This window comes from Podarcis liolepis (genome assembly GCF_965112155.1).
Source record: "Podarcis liolepis genome assembly, chromosome: 1".
Classification (NCBI taxonomy): Eukaryota; Metazoa; Chordata; class Lepidosauria; order Squamata; family Lacertidae; genus Podarcis; species Podarcis liolepis.
In genome coordinates, this window is record NC_139554.1 from 85,411,917 (window position 1) to 85,429,617 (window position 17,701).

General features: G+C 46.3%; 1 protein-coding gene across 9 annotated transcripts; it reads right to left on the minus strand.

The window, feature by feature from the left end:
- Nucleotides 1–333: 333 nt before the first annotated feature.
- On the minus strand, nucleotides 334–17,606 carry LOC310705253 (rac GTPase-activating protein 1-like). Of its 9 annotated transcripts, none has more exons than XM_083499840.1 (17): nucleotides 17,411–17,594; nucleotides 16,231–16,316; nucleotides 14,099–14,301; nucleotides 12,550–12,686; nucleotides 11,115–11,187; nucleotides 9,098–9,139; nucleotides 8,674–8,754; nucleotides 8,205–8,322; nucleotides 7,128–7,294; nucleotides 6,288–6,443; nucleotides 5,927–6,022; nucleotides 4,885–5,086; nucleotides 4,679–4,784; nucleotides 3,792–3,924; nucleotides 2,826–2,937; nucleotides 2,569–2,683; nucleotides 334–1,943 (listed from the first exon to the last, which is right to left on the minus strand). In XM_083499840.1, exons 1-17 carry the CDS (start codon nucleotides 17,509–17,511, stop codon nucleotides 1,889–1,891), a joined length of 1,983 nt encoding a protein of 660 aa, XP_083355966.1. In that variant the 5' UTR covers nucleotides 17,512–17,594; the 3' UTR covers nucleotides 334–1,888. The 9 variants fall into 9 exon arrangements, with proteins under 9 accessions (XP_083355966.1, XP_083355974.1, XP_083355971.1 ...); XM_083499848.1 differs by having other exon boundaries at nucleotides 1,769–1,943; nucleotides 11,115–11,190; nucleotides 17,411–17,606; XM_083499845.1 differs by having other exon boundaries at nucleotides 1,769–1,943; nucleotides 11,115–11,190; nucleotides 17,385–17,456.
- Nucleotides 17,607–17,701: the final 95 nt, after the last annotated feature.

A 17,701-nucleotide genomic window follows, 5' to 3' on the forward strand; every position in this document is an offset into this window, starting at 1 on the left:
GACAGGTAAAGCTATTTTATCCACTGGAGGCCACATGTTCAGTGGCCACTTGGTGATGCTATTACGTTTCACAGGAGGAGCAATGCATCTCCAGGATAGTGGGCAGCCAATAGGGGGCTCTGCAGATGTTTTGGATTAAAACTGTCATCAGCTCCACCCAGCATGGCCGGTGATTGTAATTGTGGTCCAAAACATCTGAAGGGCACCAGATTTGCTGCTTGCTGCTCCAGGAAGAAAAAAAGAAACTAGCAAGGACACATTTAAAGGTAGGAGAAAGGAAGAGGGTGGACTTCTTTGAATGATAAATAGCAAGACTGTCACATGCTGATATTATAGTTTTTATTATGATAGATTGATAACAGAGTGTCTTTATTATTAGGCTATTAGGATCTTCTTGTTCAAGTCTTTTCAAATATATTTATGAAAGAAAAATCAACAATGGAATTTTAATGGGGACCCGGAAATTCAAAACACCCTTTGAGAACATCCTCATCCACACCAAATTCCCTGCTGTTGGCCATGCCTTTAAGGCACTCAGCACTGGAGGGACCTCACTGAGCATTTAGAACCACAGTTCCCAGCCATTGAAGGTTGACTCACACATTGGAAAAGAAGTTCATGCTACAGCTCCTTCCACTCAGCATACTGGGATTCAGTTAGGAGTTCACAAAGGGGAAATAATTTGTTAAGAGCCATGGAATCTTTCAGGTGGCAAGAACCCAAAATTCCCTCAGCAAAATACATAAGTTTAGAGCACTGCTGAAACGAGCAGAGAAAGAGAAGGGATTGGGCAGGAGTGAGTCTCAAGAGAGAGAAGGGAAGCGATAGACTGTGTGAGAGACAAAACTGAAACAAAACCAAGTCATTGCTCTGGACAGTCTTTCATCTCCCATCCTTCTTTGATACTATTTACTCCAGAAGGATATGTGGACATTTTAGCATCAGGAGACTCTTACAACGTTTTCATAACTGATTGATACAGGGTAATGCAAAAGTACAGAGCTAAGAAGTCTTGCTTCCTTAAGTTCAGCATCAAGTAAGTTCCATCGGTGATTAAGGCACACCCGTTAACAGTAAATGGCCTCACTCAGGGCTGACATGTGGCCAAGCTGGGTCAGAGGTACTACTTCTAGGATGATTCTGGGCAGAAGGGATTGATTGGGTGGTGCGCCAGCACAGCTGACACCCCCACAAACCCCAAATGAAGTAGGCACAGGAGTTGCAGAAACTGTGAAGGGGGGGGGGGAATAGTAATACCAACCTCATGTGCTAGTAAATACCACCACTTCCTGTTTAGCCATTCCAGTTTTTGAGGAAGCTGCCCTCTGTAAACATGTAAGTGCTCTAACGAGGACGAGGGACAGCATCAAGAGCAAAAATCAGTGATTGAGGTGATGAGGATTCTAGTGCTCGAGAAACCTCCCACTGTGCCATGTTTGGTTTTTGATCAGAATGATACCACTAATGAACTGCTCCAGGAAATGACTTTCCCCATCCACCACATGACAACAACTCTGCCATTCAAGTATAACCAGTAATGGACATGGGGGGAAAGGCACACAAGGTATGCACACAAGGTAAGCTGAACCCAGTTTTCACTGCCCCGGAGTCCATCATAACAGAGGAAACAGATGGCTCAAGAACATGCCTGGAGTTTTCAGCAAACCAGAAGTCCACAAAGCAAGACCCAACAGTATGAAAGGGGAGGGGCAAGATCTCCTCTGTTCCTGATCATGGAGGTTGGAGAAACGATTGTCAGCCACCATTAAGAGATAAGGCACATAGCATCTCCCTATGAAATGTGAGGACACAGGCCTGGAATCTGGAGGTGGCAAGGAAGAGGGTTGCTGGGAGGAAGCCAACGCAACGCTGGTGCATCAGAGTTGCTTCATGATACTGGAAGTGGGAAGAATTTGCCCGTCTTCTTGGTGCGGGAGTCATTCCTGGCAGAAGACAAAACAGGAGAGGGAGACCCCAGAGTGGACATCTATGGCAGCCCCTCTGGCCAGGTGAAAGGAAGGTCAGAGAACCTGCACAACATGTAGGAGCCTCCACACCTCAGGGGCATGGACACATGGACAGCTGTGGCAACAAGAGTTTGATAACCCTTCCCAAACAAACCCAGTCCTTATCCAAGGATGGTAGCAGCACTCAATAGCAGCAGGGTTGGGGAATCTTCTTCAGCCAGAAGAAAGCCTTCCCTCACAGGCAACCTTCCTGGTGTGGCAAACTAGTGGTGAGCAGGGCCGGAAGCAAAAGTGGTCAGAGCAGCCGGTGTGACTTATCATTGACTATCTTTGGACTATGTTCCAGCCATACGAAAACCAGAGGTTCTCTCTCACACACCCAAACAGACACTCGCTACTTCTCCATCCAGGCAAGCAAGAGCACCATCATAGTTTAACAGCACATTCCAGTTAGGCAAAAGCAGGGAGTGGAGCAGGATCTGTGAGGGGAAAGTCCTGGGAGACCCGACAAGGAGGCCTTGATGGCTGCATTCAGCTCACAGGTCCCCCTCCCCTGCAACCCCACAAAATGCACCCCAGGCAGCTGTGCCAGCTCACTTACGAGGGTGGGAAGGTGGTCCCAATGCAGTCCCATAGCTTATTAGGGAGACAGCCACCTCCTGGGCTCATCTGGATGGTGCTGATTTCAGGGGGAGTCGGAGGAAAGAAGACCTGGTCTGTGGGTGGAAGGTTAGAGGGAAGTATTAGGTCCAGCACCCCACCACCACCACCAACCTGTCCTTCGGAGGATCACCAAAACTGAGTAAGGATGGGGCTCTTATATTTCTTCCTCCCCAAGCCACCCACACTTCAGTTCACCTTGCTCATTCATGACGCTGGGCTTTTGCACCAAAGGCACCAGGTTTTCCTGCTCTTCTCCCACAAAATGTCTCCAGAACGAAAGAGGCAGTGCTAAGAGATTGGCAACCACCTGCGGGGGAATGGAATCATGTTAGCTTTATCCGGCGCCTAATCGTGGAAATTCTTCCCCATCTGCCCCACCCGGCCTTCATTAGCTGGTTCTTGCTTATGTTCCACAGAGGTGTCTATCTGCCCATTGTTTTCACATGGATTCAGTTGTCATCATAAATTTATTGACAATGTGGTAGAGATGAGAGCTTGCAAAAACACAAGCTTGGAGGAACAGTGAAAGCTGACACTCTCACAAGCCAATATTTGAAACAAAGCATTCAGAATAATTCTCTGAACTCTACGACTTGAGATGCAAAAGCATTGATTAAGCAGCAGTCAGTTATGCTCCATTTGTTACCTTGACTATTGAATTTCTCACTGCAGCTTTTATGCTCTTATGAAATTTTATGGAATAAGAAAGCCATGGCACATAGCAAGGGCTCACTTGCCGAATTTTGCAGTGGGCTAAAATTAGCATTTCTGGGAATCTCAGCTCCCCCCCTCCCACCTTTTAATATAAAAAAGCAAGTTTCTAGCCCATAAGACAAAAATATAATATTAAAAATCTGTTTAAAATGCTTGGCAAAGTCTCAGAAGCAAGCAGGATTTCCCACAGTCAGGACTTTGTTCCTGCCTTTGTCACAATTAGCAGAAGCATTCCTCCTCCAAGCTCAGGGTACCTCCCCACATTCCACTGAGTTCACAAGAGCTACCCTGGTGCAACAAAAATAATCAATCCTCAGTTCTACACTGCATCAGGATTTTGCTTGATGTACAGTCTGAGCATTGTGCAGTCTTTCCTGCAGTCCCACAGGGGGTCAGAAAAAAATTAAATACTGCACGCAAGTAACAAATACAGGTTGCATCTGTTACCAGGCATTGACGTGGTGTGTCTTCCATGATGATGCGTGGGGAAGGGCTAGGATTACTGTGCCCAACTAGAGTCGGTCCAAAGATACGTGCTAGGTTGTGCCGGTCCATTCGACACTCAGCGCTCTGCATGACCCTAAGGACAGAGAGATGGATCCATGGAGTCAAAGGCCAAAGCAGAATCCTTCTAACCCAAAGGTACAAAGCCCAGCTATATCCATAACATGGATGGTGGGCATCACAACAGGGTCAGAAACCATGGTTCATGCAGGCCACACAATGGGTGAAGCAACCAAGCCCACAAGACAAGACAAATTGCAGGGGACAGGATTAGACAAAACCCCTCCTTAGCAGAAAATGTATTCCTGACACCCCTTGATGCAACAGATATCCATTATTATGTTTGTTTCTTTTAAGTGAGAAGTGCATTATCTGATGTAGCAAATAAGTGTCCCAAAACAGGTTTCTGAACAGTTACTGTGGATCCAATCAATGAACAGAAAAGAGTGCTGTTCAAACCTATTGTGCAAGACAGGAAAATACCCATAGTAGCAAGTGGTGCAGCCAGCACTTTCAACAAGGATTGATGATGGAACAATTGTCAGATACTTATCTGCTTGCCCTTGTACAGAGTAAGAAAATCAAGAAAAGGAAGACCTTTATGGAATGAAATGCAAAGGCCTCTGCCTTTACAAATGGGGAAGCAAATTCACAACACTCCTAACATGCAGAAACAGTATTATGTTGTTTCAAAGGAAAATACATGGCTTGAACATGCAGTGTCACCTTTTGCCAAGGCAGAAATCTCCACCAAGTTGAGGGAAAGTTTTGCACATTTTAGAATTCCAGGTATCCCCCTTCAAGCCTAAAATCTGCCCTCACCAGCTTACCTATGGAGATGCAGCACCAGAAAAGCCAGAGTGTCCCTATTGGCCAGAGGCAACTTCATCACAACATGGCAGAGTGCAGTCTGGCGAGCAGCTTCATCTGGAATTTCTGGGTGGGAAGAAAATAGTGCTATGAGGTTGGGGGTGGTGGTTTCATTACTACCACTCCAGAAAAGGCACTTTCCACCTACTGCCTTGTCCAAACTCACCTGAAGCACGCAGGAAGGCAGGGTGCAGGGCAAAGGTCACTAGAGGTTCCTTCAGGCTCCTCAGAAAGTCCTTGAGAACCCCACAGATCACATTGACATCAGCCACCTGGTCCAGTGAGGGAAGCGCTCCTCGGGCACAAAGCAGCTTGCGCTTCCATTCTCGAATGAGGTGCTCTGAACCTGGCACTCTGTATAGCCCAGCCTGCAGATCACGAGGAGCAAAAGACAAGAGGAACAGATGCACACACAAAAGCTTGTAACGGCCACTAAGGTACAGTCCCAGCCGGCACTTCAGGCCTGGAATCATTACTACTAGTCAGAAGCATCCGCCGGCACCATTTTGTGGCCTTGCCTCTTTCTGCTTTTTAAAGATGTCACGGCCATTTTGTGTAATGCTGCACCCTCATGGATACTTTAGGACGTGAAATGTGAAAGACAGGGCCTTGGATTGGGCCTGTAAGTATATAATTAACTCCTGTGGCTGGATAAAAACAGGCACTGGGTATGCAAACCCATCTCCCACCACCAGTAAGGAGGGTAGGCGAAGCAAAGAGTTCCAGGCCTAGGGAGAGGGTCAGAACAGGCAACACCAGCACAGGATATCCAATGAGAAAGCTCAGAGCATGCAGAATGCAAAGAACGAGGGGACAGATAAGGAGAACAGCAGCAGAGATCAGAAGTAAGATTATGAAGAGCCTAAAGAGGCTGAGAGGAATTTGGGGGAGAAAAAGTAGCCAGTGAACAGAAATAGACAAATATTAAAAATGCATTAGAAAACCAAACAACCAGCCAAGATGAAAAAGGAAAAGAAGATCAGAAGTCAGGAGAAGCAAGTGAACTAAATGCAACACCTCTATCCCAACAGCTAGCATAGGGGAAGTAGGGCAAAAAGAAAAATATCACAGAAGTTGTGCAGTGACAGAATTAGATGTGACAGAATTAGATGTGGAAATCCAGGTTGATGGCAGTTAAGAGTAAACCATCAGCAGCTCAACCAGCCTTTCAGAGCCCCACTGCTGCCCCCCCCCATAAATGCACTTACCTCCTTCAGGCCACGCCTTTCCACTTGATTCACACACTGGATGACTAGTGGGGGCACCAGAGGTGGGGTGGAGGGTGCAAAATCTGCCAGAATGCCCTGAGAAGACATGGGGAACCTTAGAAGAGGCAACTGGTAGTCGGGGGGGGGGGTATACTGTCTGACAGTGGAGGAAGAACACAGGCATTGTGGCTAGTAGCCATTGATCACGGCTAGTAGCCATCAATGTGGATTGGGGGGAAACAGCTCAGCCATACCTGCCGCACATGTCGCCCCAGCCACCCAAATTGCTCTTGCCCCCAGCAAAGCCGGCAGCACTGAAATAAAAGCCCCACGAGCTCCCATCCCAGGGAAGCGTCCTCACCTCTCTCGCTCTGGGGGAGGCAGTCGGCCTGCACACGGACGGGCTGCATTCTTTGCACTCAGGATGCACTACAAGCTGGCAGGGCCGACATTTCAGGGCCATCTTCCCAAAGCGCAGGCGGGATTTGCAAACCGCACACGACTCCAGGCTGATCATCTTGTAGCCAGGGAAGAGAGAAGAGCATTAGATGAGCACAGCAGAGATCAAGAGGGAAAAGACCACAGGCTTCCCATAGCTTGCCCCTTTGTACAATATCCCTCTAGCTTGAATTTGTCCAATGGAGCTCTTGGATTTATTTATTGCATTTATACACTGCCTTTCTGCCAAAGCGGCTGACAGTTTTAAAACATCAAATAAATGATACAAAAGGTATAGTTGGCCCAGGGGTAGGTGGGGAGGGGAGAGTCCAATTGGCACAGGCTCTGGTGCTGCCCCTGCCTGCCCCCACCCCAATCTCTTCTTCATGGAGCCTTTTTTGTAGGTATATTCCACACCATGTTACTGGCATGATCCTTAGTTCCTTAGTGGTGGGTTTGTACTGGAGCACCCACAGATTGTTCCACTTTATCAGCTATCCTGAGATGCTTTCAAAATGTTACTGCATGATTGCCACCAGGGCGAGCACTCTTGGGCAAGACAGAAGCAGAACTCTTGTAGTATGCAGTGTTACAAGATTTTAACAGGAAGTTATGAGACTTGCACAAAATTGGAAACAAATGCAGACAGTTGGCTTAGGAGAACCCAGTCAACCTATCATTAAGAGCACTTGAAAGCATCCCAGCAGATAAGCACTCCAGCTGAGGGCGTTGCTGAGAGGCAGCCCTGTTCTTCTTTTCTCACCGTCTTGGAAGTAAAGTGGTGCTCTTGGAGGGGTGGTGTGCGAGAAGGAGAAAAGGGGTCCTGAACACCCCTCAAGTCAGTCCTAATCTTCGTGCCAATGGTGTCACTCTCAGCCTGGCTATTACTTCTGCCTGACCCCTCACTGCTGCCCCAGAAGGAAGTGGCGTCTGTGGAGAGAAGACCACACATCAGAGACACATTTAAAGGCATGGACACTTTCGTCCAGCGTTCAAGCTGGCACCTCCCAGAAGTCATTGTTGGATCTTAGCACTGGTCTACCTACTTCCATCTGCAGGCTCCCATTTGGAGTATGACGCCCTGGGGGTGCAGAAGCCCACAATCAAGAACTCAGTGTGACTGCTCTGTGTGGACGGAGTTGGCCAGGAACCTGGGCTAAGGTGGGGCAGACAACTTGCTCAATCCCCTCCAGTGGTCCTGGGCTTGGGAGCATGGTGGCGGTCAACTGTCCAGAGGGCAGACAGGTGGGAGAATGGACTCAAAAGTTTGCAAACCAGACCCCATCTTTAAAGGAGGGGGAGACAAGCCAAATATCTCCCTGCTCCTCATAAAGCCATTCTTGCTATTCTAGCTCCTATGAATCCAAACCTACACATCTGAGATCACGATTAAACCATTTGGACACACTCAGGGTCTGCCTGCCAGTCTCTTGCACATAACATGGCTCGTGGTTTTGTAGTTCTACCCCTCCTCCTCCTCCTCCTCCTCTAAACCAGCACCGCCTCCAAATCTGTTTGGACTGCACACCCTTTCTTCAAAGGAAAGGCATAAGTACCCTGAGCATGTATTGAGTAGATTCCCCATCCCCACTTACAACTAAGGAAAACGGGATGGCGATGAGGAGCCCAGGCAGAACAGGATCTTTTGTCCCTTCACTGTCCCCAACTCCCTTTACAGCATTCTGGGAACAGCCTATTTTCCATTTTGGAAACAGAAAAGCTTATTGCAGCATATTCTCTAGTTCTACTGCTAAACCTTTTGTCAACACTCATTACCTAACCATGTCTGCCCACCTTCAGAACAAGCCAGGCCACACCCAAAAAAGGAGGGAAGAGGCACCTGAGCGTGTGGACAGGCAACGGCTCTGCTGGGATCGGCGACGGGGCACCACAGCAATAGGAGGCAAAACGTGGGCAGTGGCTCCGGATCTCAGAGTCGCCACAGACATCTTATTGGCCTGGCAAGATTGGAAGGGAGGGGCAGAGAATGATGAATGGCAGTCTTGATCAAACCCCTTTAAATGAAGGATACAGGATTATTCTCTCTCACACACACATCCACACGTTCAAGGGAATCTTAACCCTAAGAGCTTGCAGAACATAAGGGAAACTCCGTTTTACTTGAAGCTTCATTGCCCTGTTTGATCATGCCACGTATAACACATACCCTGCTGTGCAATCTACCACATTGCAATATCTTTTTATCAGAGCCATTTATTATCAGAGCTGATTTTGCAATGGTGTCAAAGGTTGCAGGCTGGGTCTTCCCTCGCACAGAGATACGCACAAGGGCATCGCCAGGTACTTACACTCGGAGGCGGAGGTGCCACAGATGTTTGTGCAGATTTGGTTGTTGCCACTGGCTGAATCAGGGGCACGAGGGAGGAGCACTGGAGGAGAGAAACAGGTGTGAGAGCAACAGGAAGACAGATCCACATAATTCCGGGTGAGGGAAGCTCAGCACAAATTGCTTGCCATTTTCCACCCTACAGACTATCAACAAGACAGAGCAAAGTAAATGGCGGGATACAGACAAAGACGTTTTCAAATATTTGAATGTGTAATTAGAATCACATAAGGGTAAGGAAGATTTATCTCCTCCTGTCCAGTTGTGGTCTCTGATGAAACAGATGTTTGAGGCAGGCACACAGAACTAATATAGAACGGGTGCTTCAGTTCTGGAATATGTGGCAGCTGAAGGACAGGATGCTTCCCAGCCCCACCTTCACTTACCCCTTTGTCTCTGCCTTTGAGGGATTTTATCACTTCCAAATCCTAGAAGAAAACAGAAAAGGAAAGCCTGAGAAAGGATGTAGACACATTTGTAGCTCATGGGCTACTTAAAATGAAGGCCCACCCTGAGCTTGAGCACATCTTGCTACTTCTTCCCATCTCAAGTTTTGAACTGTGTGTATACATACATACATACATACATACATACATATGCATCATTTTAAAAGCTTCTGCAGATAGCCACCTGTATAAGATTGTATCTACATCCCAGAAGCCTCTTCAGCATTCACAGTATGCACACGTGTTTCAATGGCTATAAGAATCTGTCTACTTGCATTCATCAACAACACACATGTATCTTACTAAGGTTCCATATTCTTGTTTTCTGCAAGAAGCTACCCTAAACCCTGGTATTCTGGCTATAGTCAAGTAGAATGCTGGTGTGCTTTTAGTTTGTTGCTGGTTTTATTTTTTATTTTTTTAAAGTTGTTTTTACTTTATTCTTTATGTAAAGTATTTTGAGTGTTGCTTTTTTACCATCCAGTAGTATACAAATTTTATTAAATAAATAAAATAAGTACAGAGTTGCCTGCAATCTGCATTAGGAGGTGTGCCTGCCTCCATCATAATTAACTTTCCAGAGGAATTTGTAAACATCCCTGTTTATCCAGGCATTTGGGGGATGAGGAATAGTTCCTGGCAACCCCACAACCATTGGATGGAAGAATGTTTTGAACTGTAATTGCTTTTAGAATGTTTTGAACTGAAGTTGTGTTCATATGTTTTTAACCGTTTTAGAATGTTTTTGCTTAATTTTAAAGTTGTGTATCTGTTTGTTGACCTGGGGAGGAAGAGCGAGGTATTAATGCAATAATAAATACGCAAATAAATTACAACTAAATTACATCTGTCATGGTATGTGGTCTCCAAATAATCTGTGCTCTCATTAGAACAAGGTGCCCATTTCTCACCCCAAAACAACAAATAAATGTTTGAACCTATGAAGGGTGTTGACAACTTGCTTTACACAAGTACGCACCAGTTAGGTCAAAGGCTGGTTTAGTCCTGCTCCTCTTCACATAGTTTAGTCTTTTTAAAAATGGCAAAGCTATTTTGCTTTCCCTTGTTGTTGCTAGAATAGTTGCAAGACTACTCTGGAAATCTGGGGAGAAGGGGGAGGGTATGATGGTGCTGCAATCCACGCACTTCGCAATAGGTGCTCCCCACAGCTGGCTTTCCCTAGTTCAAACCAAATTCTACTAAAATGTTGCATAACTGGTTCTCTCCCCGTAGAACAGAATTTTTTACTGTTTTGGGCATACAAGTGCCACAAGGGTGCTTTCAAACTGTTGCTCTTAATATGTCACATGCATCTTCTCCCTTTGGTGACCAAGCATAATTCCCCCTGAAAGAGTACCGGGTATAACATGCCCCCTATTCTGGGGGACTCAAAATTAAGAAAATGGGGGGAGATTGCCAAGAGTTGTTAAGCTCTTTTTTTCAGGGAACTGCCCAGAATTGCACATACACTCACAATCTCATGCATTGCCGGGGCTACCCAATTGCCGCTGCGGCAGCCAATTGCCAAAAAAACTCGCCACAACCACCAATCAGCCGCCCTATTGTCACTGAGAAACTCCGACTCGTGGCAGCAGTCAATCGCACGTACCCCCTCAGCACTACCCATGTATAAGATGAGCCAAGATTTTTAACATGATTTTTTAAGTAAAAAAACCCCTTGTCTAATACACGAAAAAATATGGTACTTTGTTTCAAACCAACCCCTTTCCACGTATATTGCCTCTGTTCATATTGATGTGTATCTCTGAAAACATACACCAACATGCAGGGCCTGTTGCAGTAGTACGTGTGGCACTATCAATTTCAAGTGTGAAGTCTTGGCTTCTGCTCCTGTAGAGCGCAGAGATCTCAGACAACGTAACCATAAGAGTCTGACTGTGCCCTGGAGCTTTCAGTTCTGACCTGGCAAGCCTGGGAGGAAGGGATGCTTACTTACCACTTCGTCATCCGAGTGATCAAAGCTGATGTCAGATATGATTGAGGTGCCAAGTCCTTCCACTGCAGACGGCCTACTGAGAAGAGTAACACAGGGGCTGTATCACAAATGACAGCCTCATATCATGCCTGTCTCTCCCACTCTTGCTATATAGCTCAGTTCTTCTAATCCAGTATCTTCTCCAAACACCCATCATTTTTTAAAAAAATCTTTAATGTGGGGATACCATTGTGGGAAAGCTACATTTTCTTTTCATTCAGTCCCTTTCTTTGCAAGGACCCCATGATGAAGGTGAGACAGGGGTGGCCAAAGAAACATTACTGCTATTTAATCAAGTTTATTGTTCACTGCTATTTAATCAAGTTTATTGTAGGTTTATCATTATAGCCCAAAGCCATGACAAGTTGTTATCACACTTGCTGTGTTGTTCTGGCATTGTGGGTTTGCATATGAACTAGTCGCCTATCATGATTGTTATTTTCGGTATGCATGTCAAGGGGCCCCTTCAGACCTGTAGAATTGGCACTTGGTTTTTTTTATAATACAGTGGTACCTCGGGTTACATACGCTTCAGGTTACACACTCCGCTAACCCAGACATAGTACCTCAGGTTAATAACTTTGCTTCAGGATGAGAACAGAAATCGTGCTCCGGCGGCGTGGCAGCAGTGGGAGGCCCCATTAGCTAAAGTGGTGCTTCAGGTTAAGAACAGTTTCAGGTTAAGTACGGACCTCTGGAATGAATTAAGTATGTAACCACTGTACTTCTCAATCATAGGAGCCAACTCCTTGGGGCCAAAGGGTCTTTGCACCCCCAATAAAATAGCTCATGGGCATTGCCATGCAAATGGTGTGTATGCACTGTGTCATATGATGAATCATGCAGGGTGGGGCCTACTTGGGCCCCCCAATATTTTATTCAAGTTGGCACCCCTGTTCTCAATGTGGATATTCACACCAGTATTTAATTTGAAAGCCTTTTGCCCCAAATCACGTGTGTGTGTGTGTGTGTGTGTGTGTGTGAGAGAGAGAGAGAGAGAAAGAAAGAAAGAAAGAAAGAAAGAAAGAAAGAAAGAAAGAGTGAGAAGATGGAATGATTGTGCTTATGGTAACAACTAACTGCACATCTGAATCACCAGAAACTTTCTGCAAATAGTAATAATTTGACTCTACCCATTATTGGAACCAGTAAAGCTAAACAGCAGGAATTAGTCAACTAAGCTGAGAGATAAAACTGACCTGCTGTGTATTTGGGCTGTATGATGTATATACAACTGTTTGATTGCATTTCATTTATTGTATGCTTTGTGGAATGTGTGAAAGCAGAGATTTACATATGTCCATTTTTAAAAACAAAAATATCCAGACAGGGATTGATTTGCTTGCCTGAGAGAAGCTGCAATATCATCTGTCTTAAGTACTCCCTTGCCACTCACCACTTGCCAGGCAGCAGGGTGCTGTGGCTGAAACGTGGCCTTTCTAAAGCCGCCAGGGCTGAGCGCTGGTCCTCATTGAAAGGACTGATTTGTGAATCAGCCATCAGGTAGTCATAGATAAGCTGCAGCTTGCGCTCCTGAGAGGGATGAAAAGGGGTGAGGGGTGAGTAGAACAATGGAGACCCTGTTGGAATGAAGAATGTAGCAGTCTTCAAGTGCAGCCGCTTTGCAGCTGTAACCATGTTCAGACTGGTACATCCCTCCTTAGGGTGGGGAGCACCTAGTTCTCCCAAGCCAACCTAATGCAAGTGAACTGTTTTTGCCTGGGATGCATGTCCAGGACTGCAACTGACTATGCACTAAATACATCCAAGTTCTGTGCTCCCAAAGTCCAAAATTCTGCAGTCTTAATTTCAAGAGAACAGGGAATTTCCACTTGCTTGCTGCATAGCTAAGTGTCTAAGCTACTGAGTCACATCAGCTCCTGGCAGCTTTTATGAGACCTGAAACAGCACAGCTGTAGTTGTTATGGTGCAGCAGTCTCTTGTCCATCTATTGTGCCACACACTAGCTTCTATTCGGGTTGTGCTTAAAACTTCCTTCTTGCTCCAGCCATATCTCTTTAGTTCCCAAGTTCTGTGGCAGCAGCTCCCCACTCCAGGTTTAGATATTATTCTTCCCAGCATGCATCACTCTGACACAACACAAACCATTCACCTACTAGGCTTTATCACCCTAAGAACATAATAAGACAAGCATCATCATTTGGTTGGAATCTTATTTGCTCTTGTTTTCTGCTGTTGCTTTTCTGCATATGAATTTTACTTTTCACTGTTACCCACCCTGGAAGTGCTTTTTGGCAATGAAGAGTGGGGTACAGGTGCTTAAAGTTAAATAGTCTTGTTGATCAGACCAAAGGTCCTGTATCCTGTTTCTCAGAGGGTGCCTCTGGAAAGCCTAGGCCTCTGGATGTGTTAACCCCCTCTTGCTATTGTTCCCCCACCAACTGGTATTCAGAAGCCTGCTACCTCAGATCCTGGAAGCAGTACAGAGCAACCATGACAGGCAGCAACTGATAGCCTTATACATCATGAATTTATCTTTAAAAGCCATATAAACTGGTAAGCTGTAATCATTCAACTTGTTTTTATTATTGCTTGTAAGCCGCTCTGAACCCGGCCTTGGCTGGGGAGGGCGGGGTATAAATAATAATAATAATAATAATAATAATAATAATAATTACACCTTAATTAGGAGCTTGTGAAAAACTACGTAGGGAAGTGCTATAGCTCAGCGGTAAAGCATCTGCTTTGTATGCACAAATCCTTGGCATCTCCAGGTAGGGCTGTCATTGCCTCCTGGCCCCTGGAAAGTTGATGCTTCCAGTCAAATACTAAGCTAGATGGACCAAAACCCTGAACTCAGTACAAGACTGCATCCTTATGGTCTGCCCTGAATCAGATTCATTTAATGGCCTCAGATTCTAACATGAGAAGGGGAGAAAAACTCCCCCCCCATCTACTTTTCTCCACCATGCCCCTCCAAGAACCTGCTTTTCCAGCTCAGCTTCTGCCCGATGCCTTTTCTTCATCTCCACCTCCACTTGGTTGCGGGCGTGTTTCAACTTCACTTCCAGGACCGAACATTCATACTCCGACTGGCGCAGCTTCTCCCTTGCTCCCTGCAAGTCGCAATCCAGGCGGCAGCATCGCTGGCGCATCCCCTCGAGACATTTGGCAATCTGGAGGCAGTCTAGAGAGGGCAGAAACAAGCATTGTGACGTCCACAAAGGTTCTCCATGAGGCAACAGCAATGAAAAGAGAACTAACTGTGTGGAGTGGACTCTTTCTAAGTAAATGAGTCTATTATTATTTTTTTCAAATTTTTTTTTTACTTTCCCAAATTTATAAAAAGAAATAACATTGCAAAACACAGAACAAAAGAAAACACATTACAATACAAAAGAAAAACATAAAAACAATTATTTCTTCCAAGATCCAATTTACCTTACATTGTTAGCTGACTTCCTTGAATCCCCCCAACTGAATTTCATTGTATCACCTTGTAACAGTTCTCCAAAGTCATATTTCTATTAAAATTAACGCCTTCCATTTACTATCCTCTTCTCTTTTATTAGTATTCTAATCCTTAATGTTTTACAACACATTCTTATAATAAATAACAACAACAACAATAATAATAATAATTTATTTATACCCCGCCCATCTGGCTGGGCTTCCCCAGCCACTCTGGGTGGCTTCCAAAAAAATATTAAAATACTATAATACATCAAACATCAAAAGCTTCCCTGAACAGGGCTGCCTTCAGATGTCTTCTAAAAGTCTGGTAGTTGTTGTTCTCTTTGACATCTGGTGGGAGGGCGTTCCACAGGGAGGGCGGCACTACCGAGAAGGCCCTCTGCCTGGTTCCCTGTAACTTGGCTTCTCGCAGTGAAGGAACCGCCAGAAGGCCCTCGGTGCTGGACCTCAGTGTCCAGGTAGAACAATGGGGGTGGAGACGCTCCTTCAGATATACTGGACCGAGGCCGTTTAGGGCTTTAAAGGTCAGCACCAACACTTTGAATTGTGCTCGGAAACGTACTGGGAGCCGTACGTACTTATTCTAGTCCTAAGCCTATTTGTTACTTCCAAGTGACTTCTAATTATCTTATATTACAATATTTAGCTAGATATTCTTTAAATTTCTTCCAATCTTCTTGTGTCTCCTCTTCTTTCTGGTCCCGGATTCTTCCAGTCAGGTTGGCCAGCTCCAAAAAGTCCAACATCTTCATATGCCATGTTAGTGGTGGGCAAGGTCAGAGGCATAAGAAGATAGAGGAACAGGTGTGGTCACCAGCCTTTGTACGGGAGAAGTCAGAGGCAAATAAGGGACATGGTCAGAGTTCAAGGGCATATGCCAGGCAGGCAAAAGCACTTGAGTGTGGTGATAGTTAGTTCAGCCCAGGAATAATCCTGAGGGCAAGACAGAGGGACCTGGAGGGCTGCATTTTGCCTCTGGGCCTGAGATTGTCCACCCCCTCTAGCAGGATATAAAGAAAGACAACCCTGGAACCTGTTTCCATGCATGGCTAAGTGCCAGGATGGACACACAAACTATTTTTGTAACACAAAACCGACAACACCAAGAAATGCTCACAAAAAAAAAAAAAAAGAAATGCTCACAAACACAAAACAAAGCCAGGCGACAAATCAAAGGAAGTGGGAGCTGTTGTCATGGCAATGTGAGCCCAAGAATGAGCAGCAGGGGGGTGCTTTTATTCAGTTCAGTAACAACATAATTACAAGCAATCTAAATATATCAGCAAGCTTAGTACTGTAATGCCATTAACATCCAAATAATGAACAGCTACATACTTGTCAGCCAAGCCCAGTCTCTCTGCATTGACTGGGCAGAACAACAAAAGGGTGTTCTGTTAACACTTACTTCTTAACTGGGCAATGGGTGAGAATGCAGTTTGAAAGTTTTCTGCACTTCAGATAAAATTTGTATTTTACAATGGAACATAATCTCCAAAATCACTGAAGATTCATGGAAGCGGGGGGGGGGGGTCAGGCTGCAGCCCCCAAGGCACTGTGTGCATTGCTTAATGCACATCAAGCACCATTAGCAATATGTTCAGATTTGTCAAAGGCAAAGGAAGGAGAACCTTGGCCAACCCACCTAGTTCGATGCTGCTGTTGAACTCTATGAGGCTCAAGAGCTGGTCCATGTGGCGCATCAGCTGCGGGTACAGGCGATTCATCCTGCTAAAGATACAAGGGTCGAGAGGGAAGCAAAGGCACTCTGGGATTCAAAGACCAGTTAAGGGAGTGAAGAACAGGCAACGCCCAAGTATGTGTACGCCCCAGCCCCGTAGGGGCCCAACACCTTTAGTGTATGCGAAACACTAACAAAGAAATAGCTTCTCCTGAGCATGTACAGAGAGAGTCTTTGCTATGTCACTTCCACCCAACCCCTGCACTTTTAGAGCAGCTTCCAGAAATGAGGCCTGATATGCCTTGAAGAGGAGGCCTAGGAACCACTTTACATTTTCTTTTTCTAAGAAAACATCCTCAGCAAAGGCGCGGGGGCGGGGCGGGGAAGGAGAACGTCTTATATCCCACTTACATGTTACTAGGGTATAGAGACTCCAGTCAGGCGAATATGGAAACGCATTGACTGCTCACCGAACAAATTACGAGCATCAATGAATCAGCACCTGAGGTAACAAGCCATATTACTGCAGCCACCCACACAAAGCATCCTCCGCCATCTAAGAACCGCTGGGTGAGCCGCGGCGTGTTTTAAGCAACCCGCCTACTTAGAAAGCGCCACCTATCGCCGGGATTAAAGCCGGGAGCCAATTCGGCCTCTTTTTAAGGAGGGACGGGGATCTCGGCAACAGACCCCCCTCCGCTCTCAGCCTTTATTTTCTGCTCAGCTACCAGCGGCCCCTCCAAAGTTGTTGCGCCTTCTCAGCCCCCTCTGGCTGCGGGTGGCTAGGCCTCGTCCTTAGCAAAGATGTGGGTACACTGGCTCTTTAACAGGTGAGGGGGTTCCCCCCCCCGCCCAGACCTGATTGGCAAAGCATCCCAAGCCCATCGCTCCAAAGGCAGTCGCGTAGGAGAGTTTCTCTAGGTGGAGATTTCTGTGCCATTTTAAGAAGAGGGAGCGCGTCTCCAGGGGGCTGAAAGAGCACGTGCGGAACCCCATCTCCTCCGGTACCTCCCCCCCCCCCCGGCTTGGAACAGTTGGGCCACGAAGCTTCCGCGACCTTCCTGAAGTCGGGGGAGGCTCCATTCCGGAGCAGGTGGGCGCCACCTTTTCGCCTATACCTTTAAGCCCAAGATGCTCGCATTACCAACGGCGTTCCTCCTCGCGAGGGGCCGCTGTCCATCCATCTGCACTTTCGGCATCTGCTCCCTGCAGGCAATACCCGTCCGCCCCCAACCACGTGCACATTCCCCGGCCACTCAAGACATCACGCCGTGCTTCTGAGGAAGGGGCCTGCAGCCCCTGAAACTTTGGCTTTACTTCTTTTAAGGTGGTGCTAGTCTCCTTGATATCATTTTCCCATCTCCAGCGTACCTGGGCATTTTGTTCAGGGGTGTGATTGGGTCAGGGGTCCTGGAATCACTACCCACTCCGATTC

Bases quoted from the DNA above. Each gene is read 5' to 3' on its own strand.
- LOC310705253 (XM_083499848.1), bottom strand. From the start codon at position 17,511: ATGTGCACGTGGTTGGGGGCGGACGGGTATTGCCTGCAGGGAGCAGAT. The intron at 11,191-12,549 runs GTGAGTGGCAAG...TACTCTTCTCAG, and splicing joins ACCCTGCTGCCTGGCAAGTG to TAGGCCGTCTGCAGTGGAAG. The intron at 2,938-3,791 runs GTAACAGATGCA...ATTCCCCCGCAG, and splicing joins ACACACCACGTCAATGCCTG to GTGGTTGCCAATCTCTTAGC.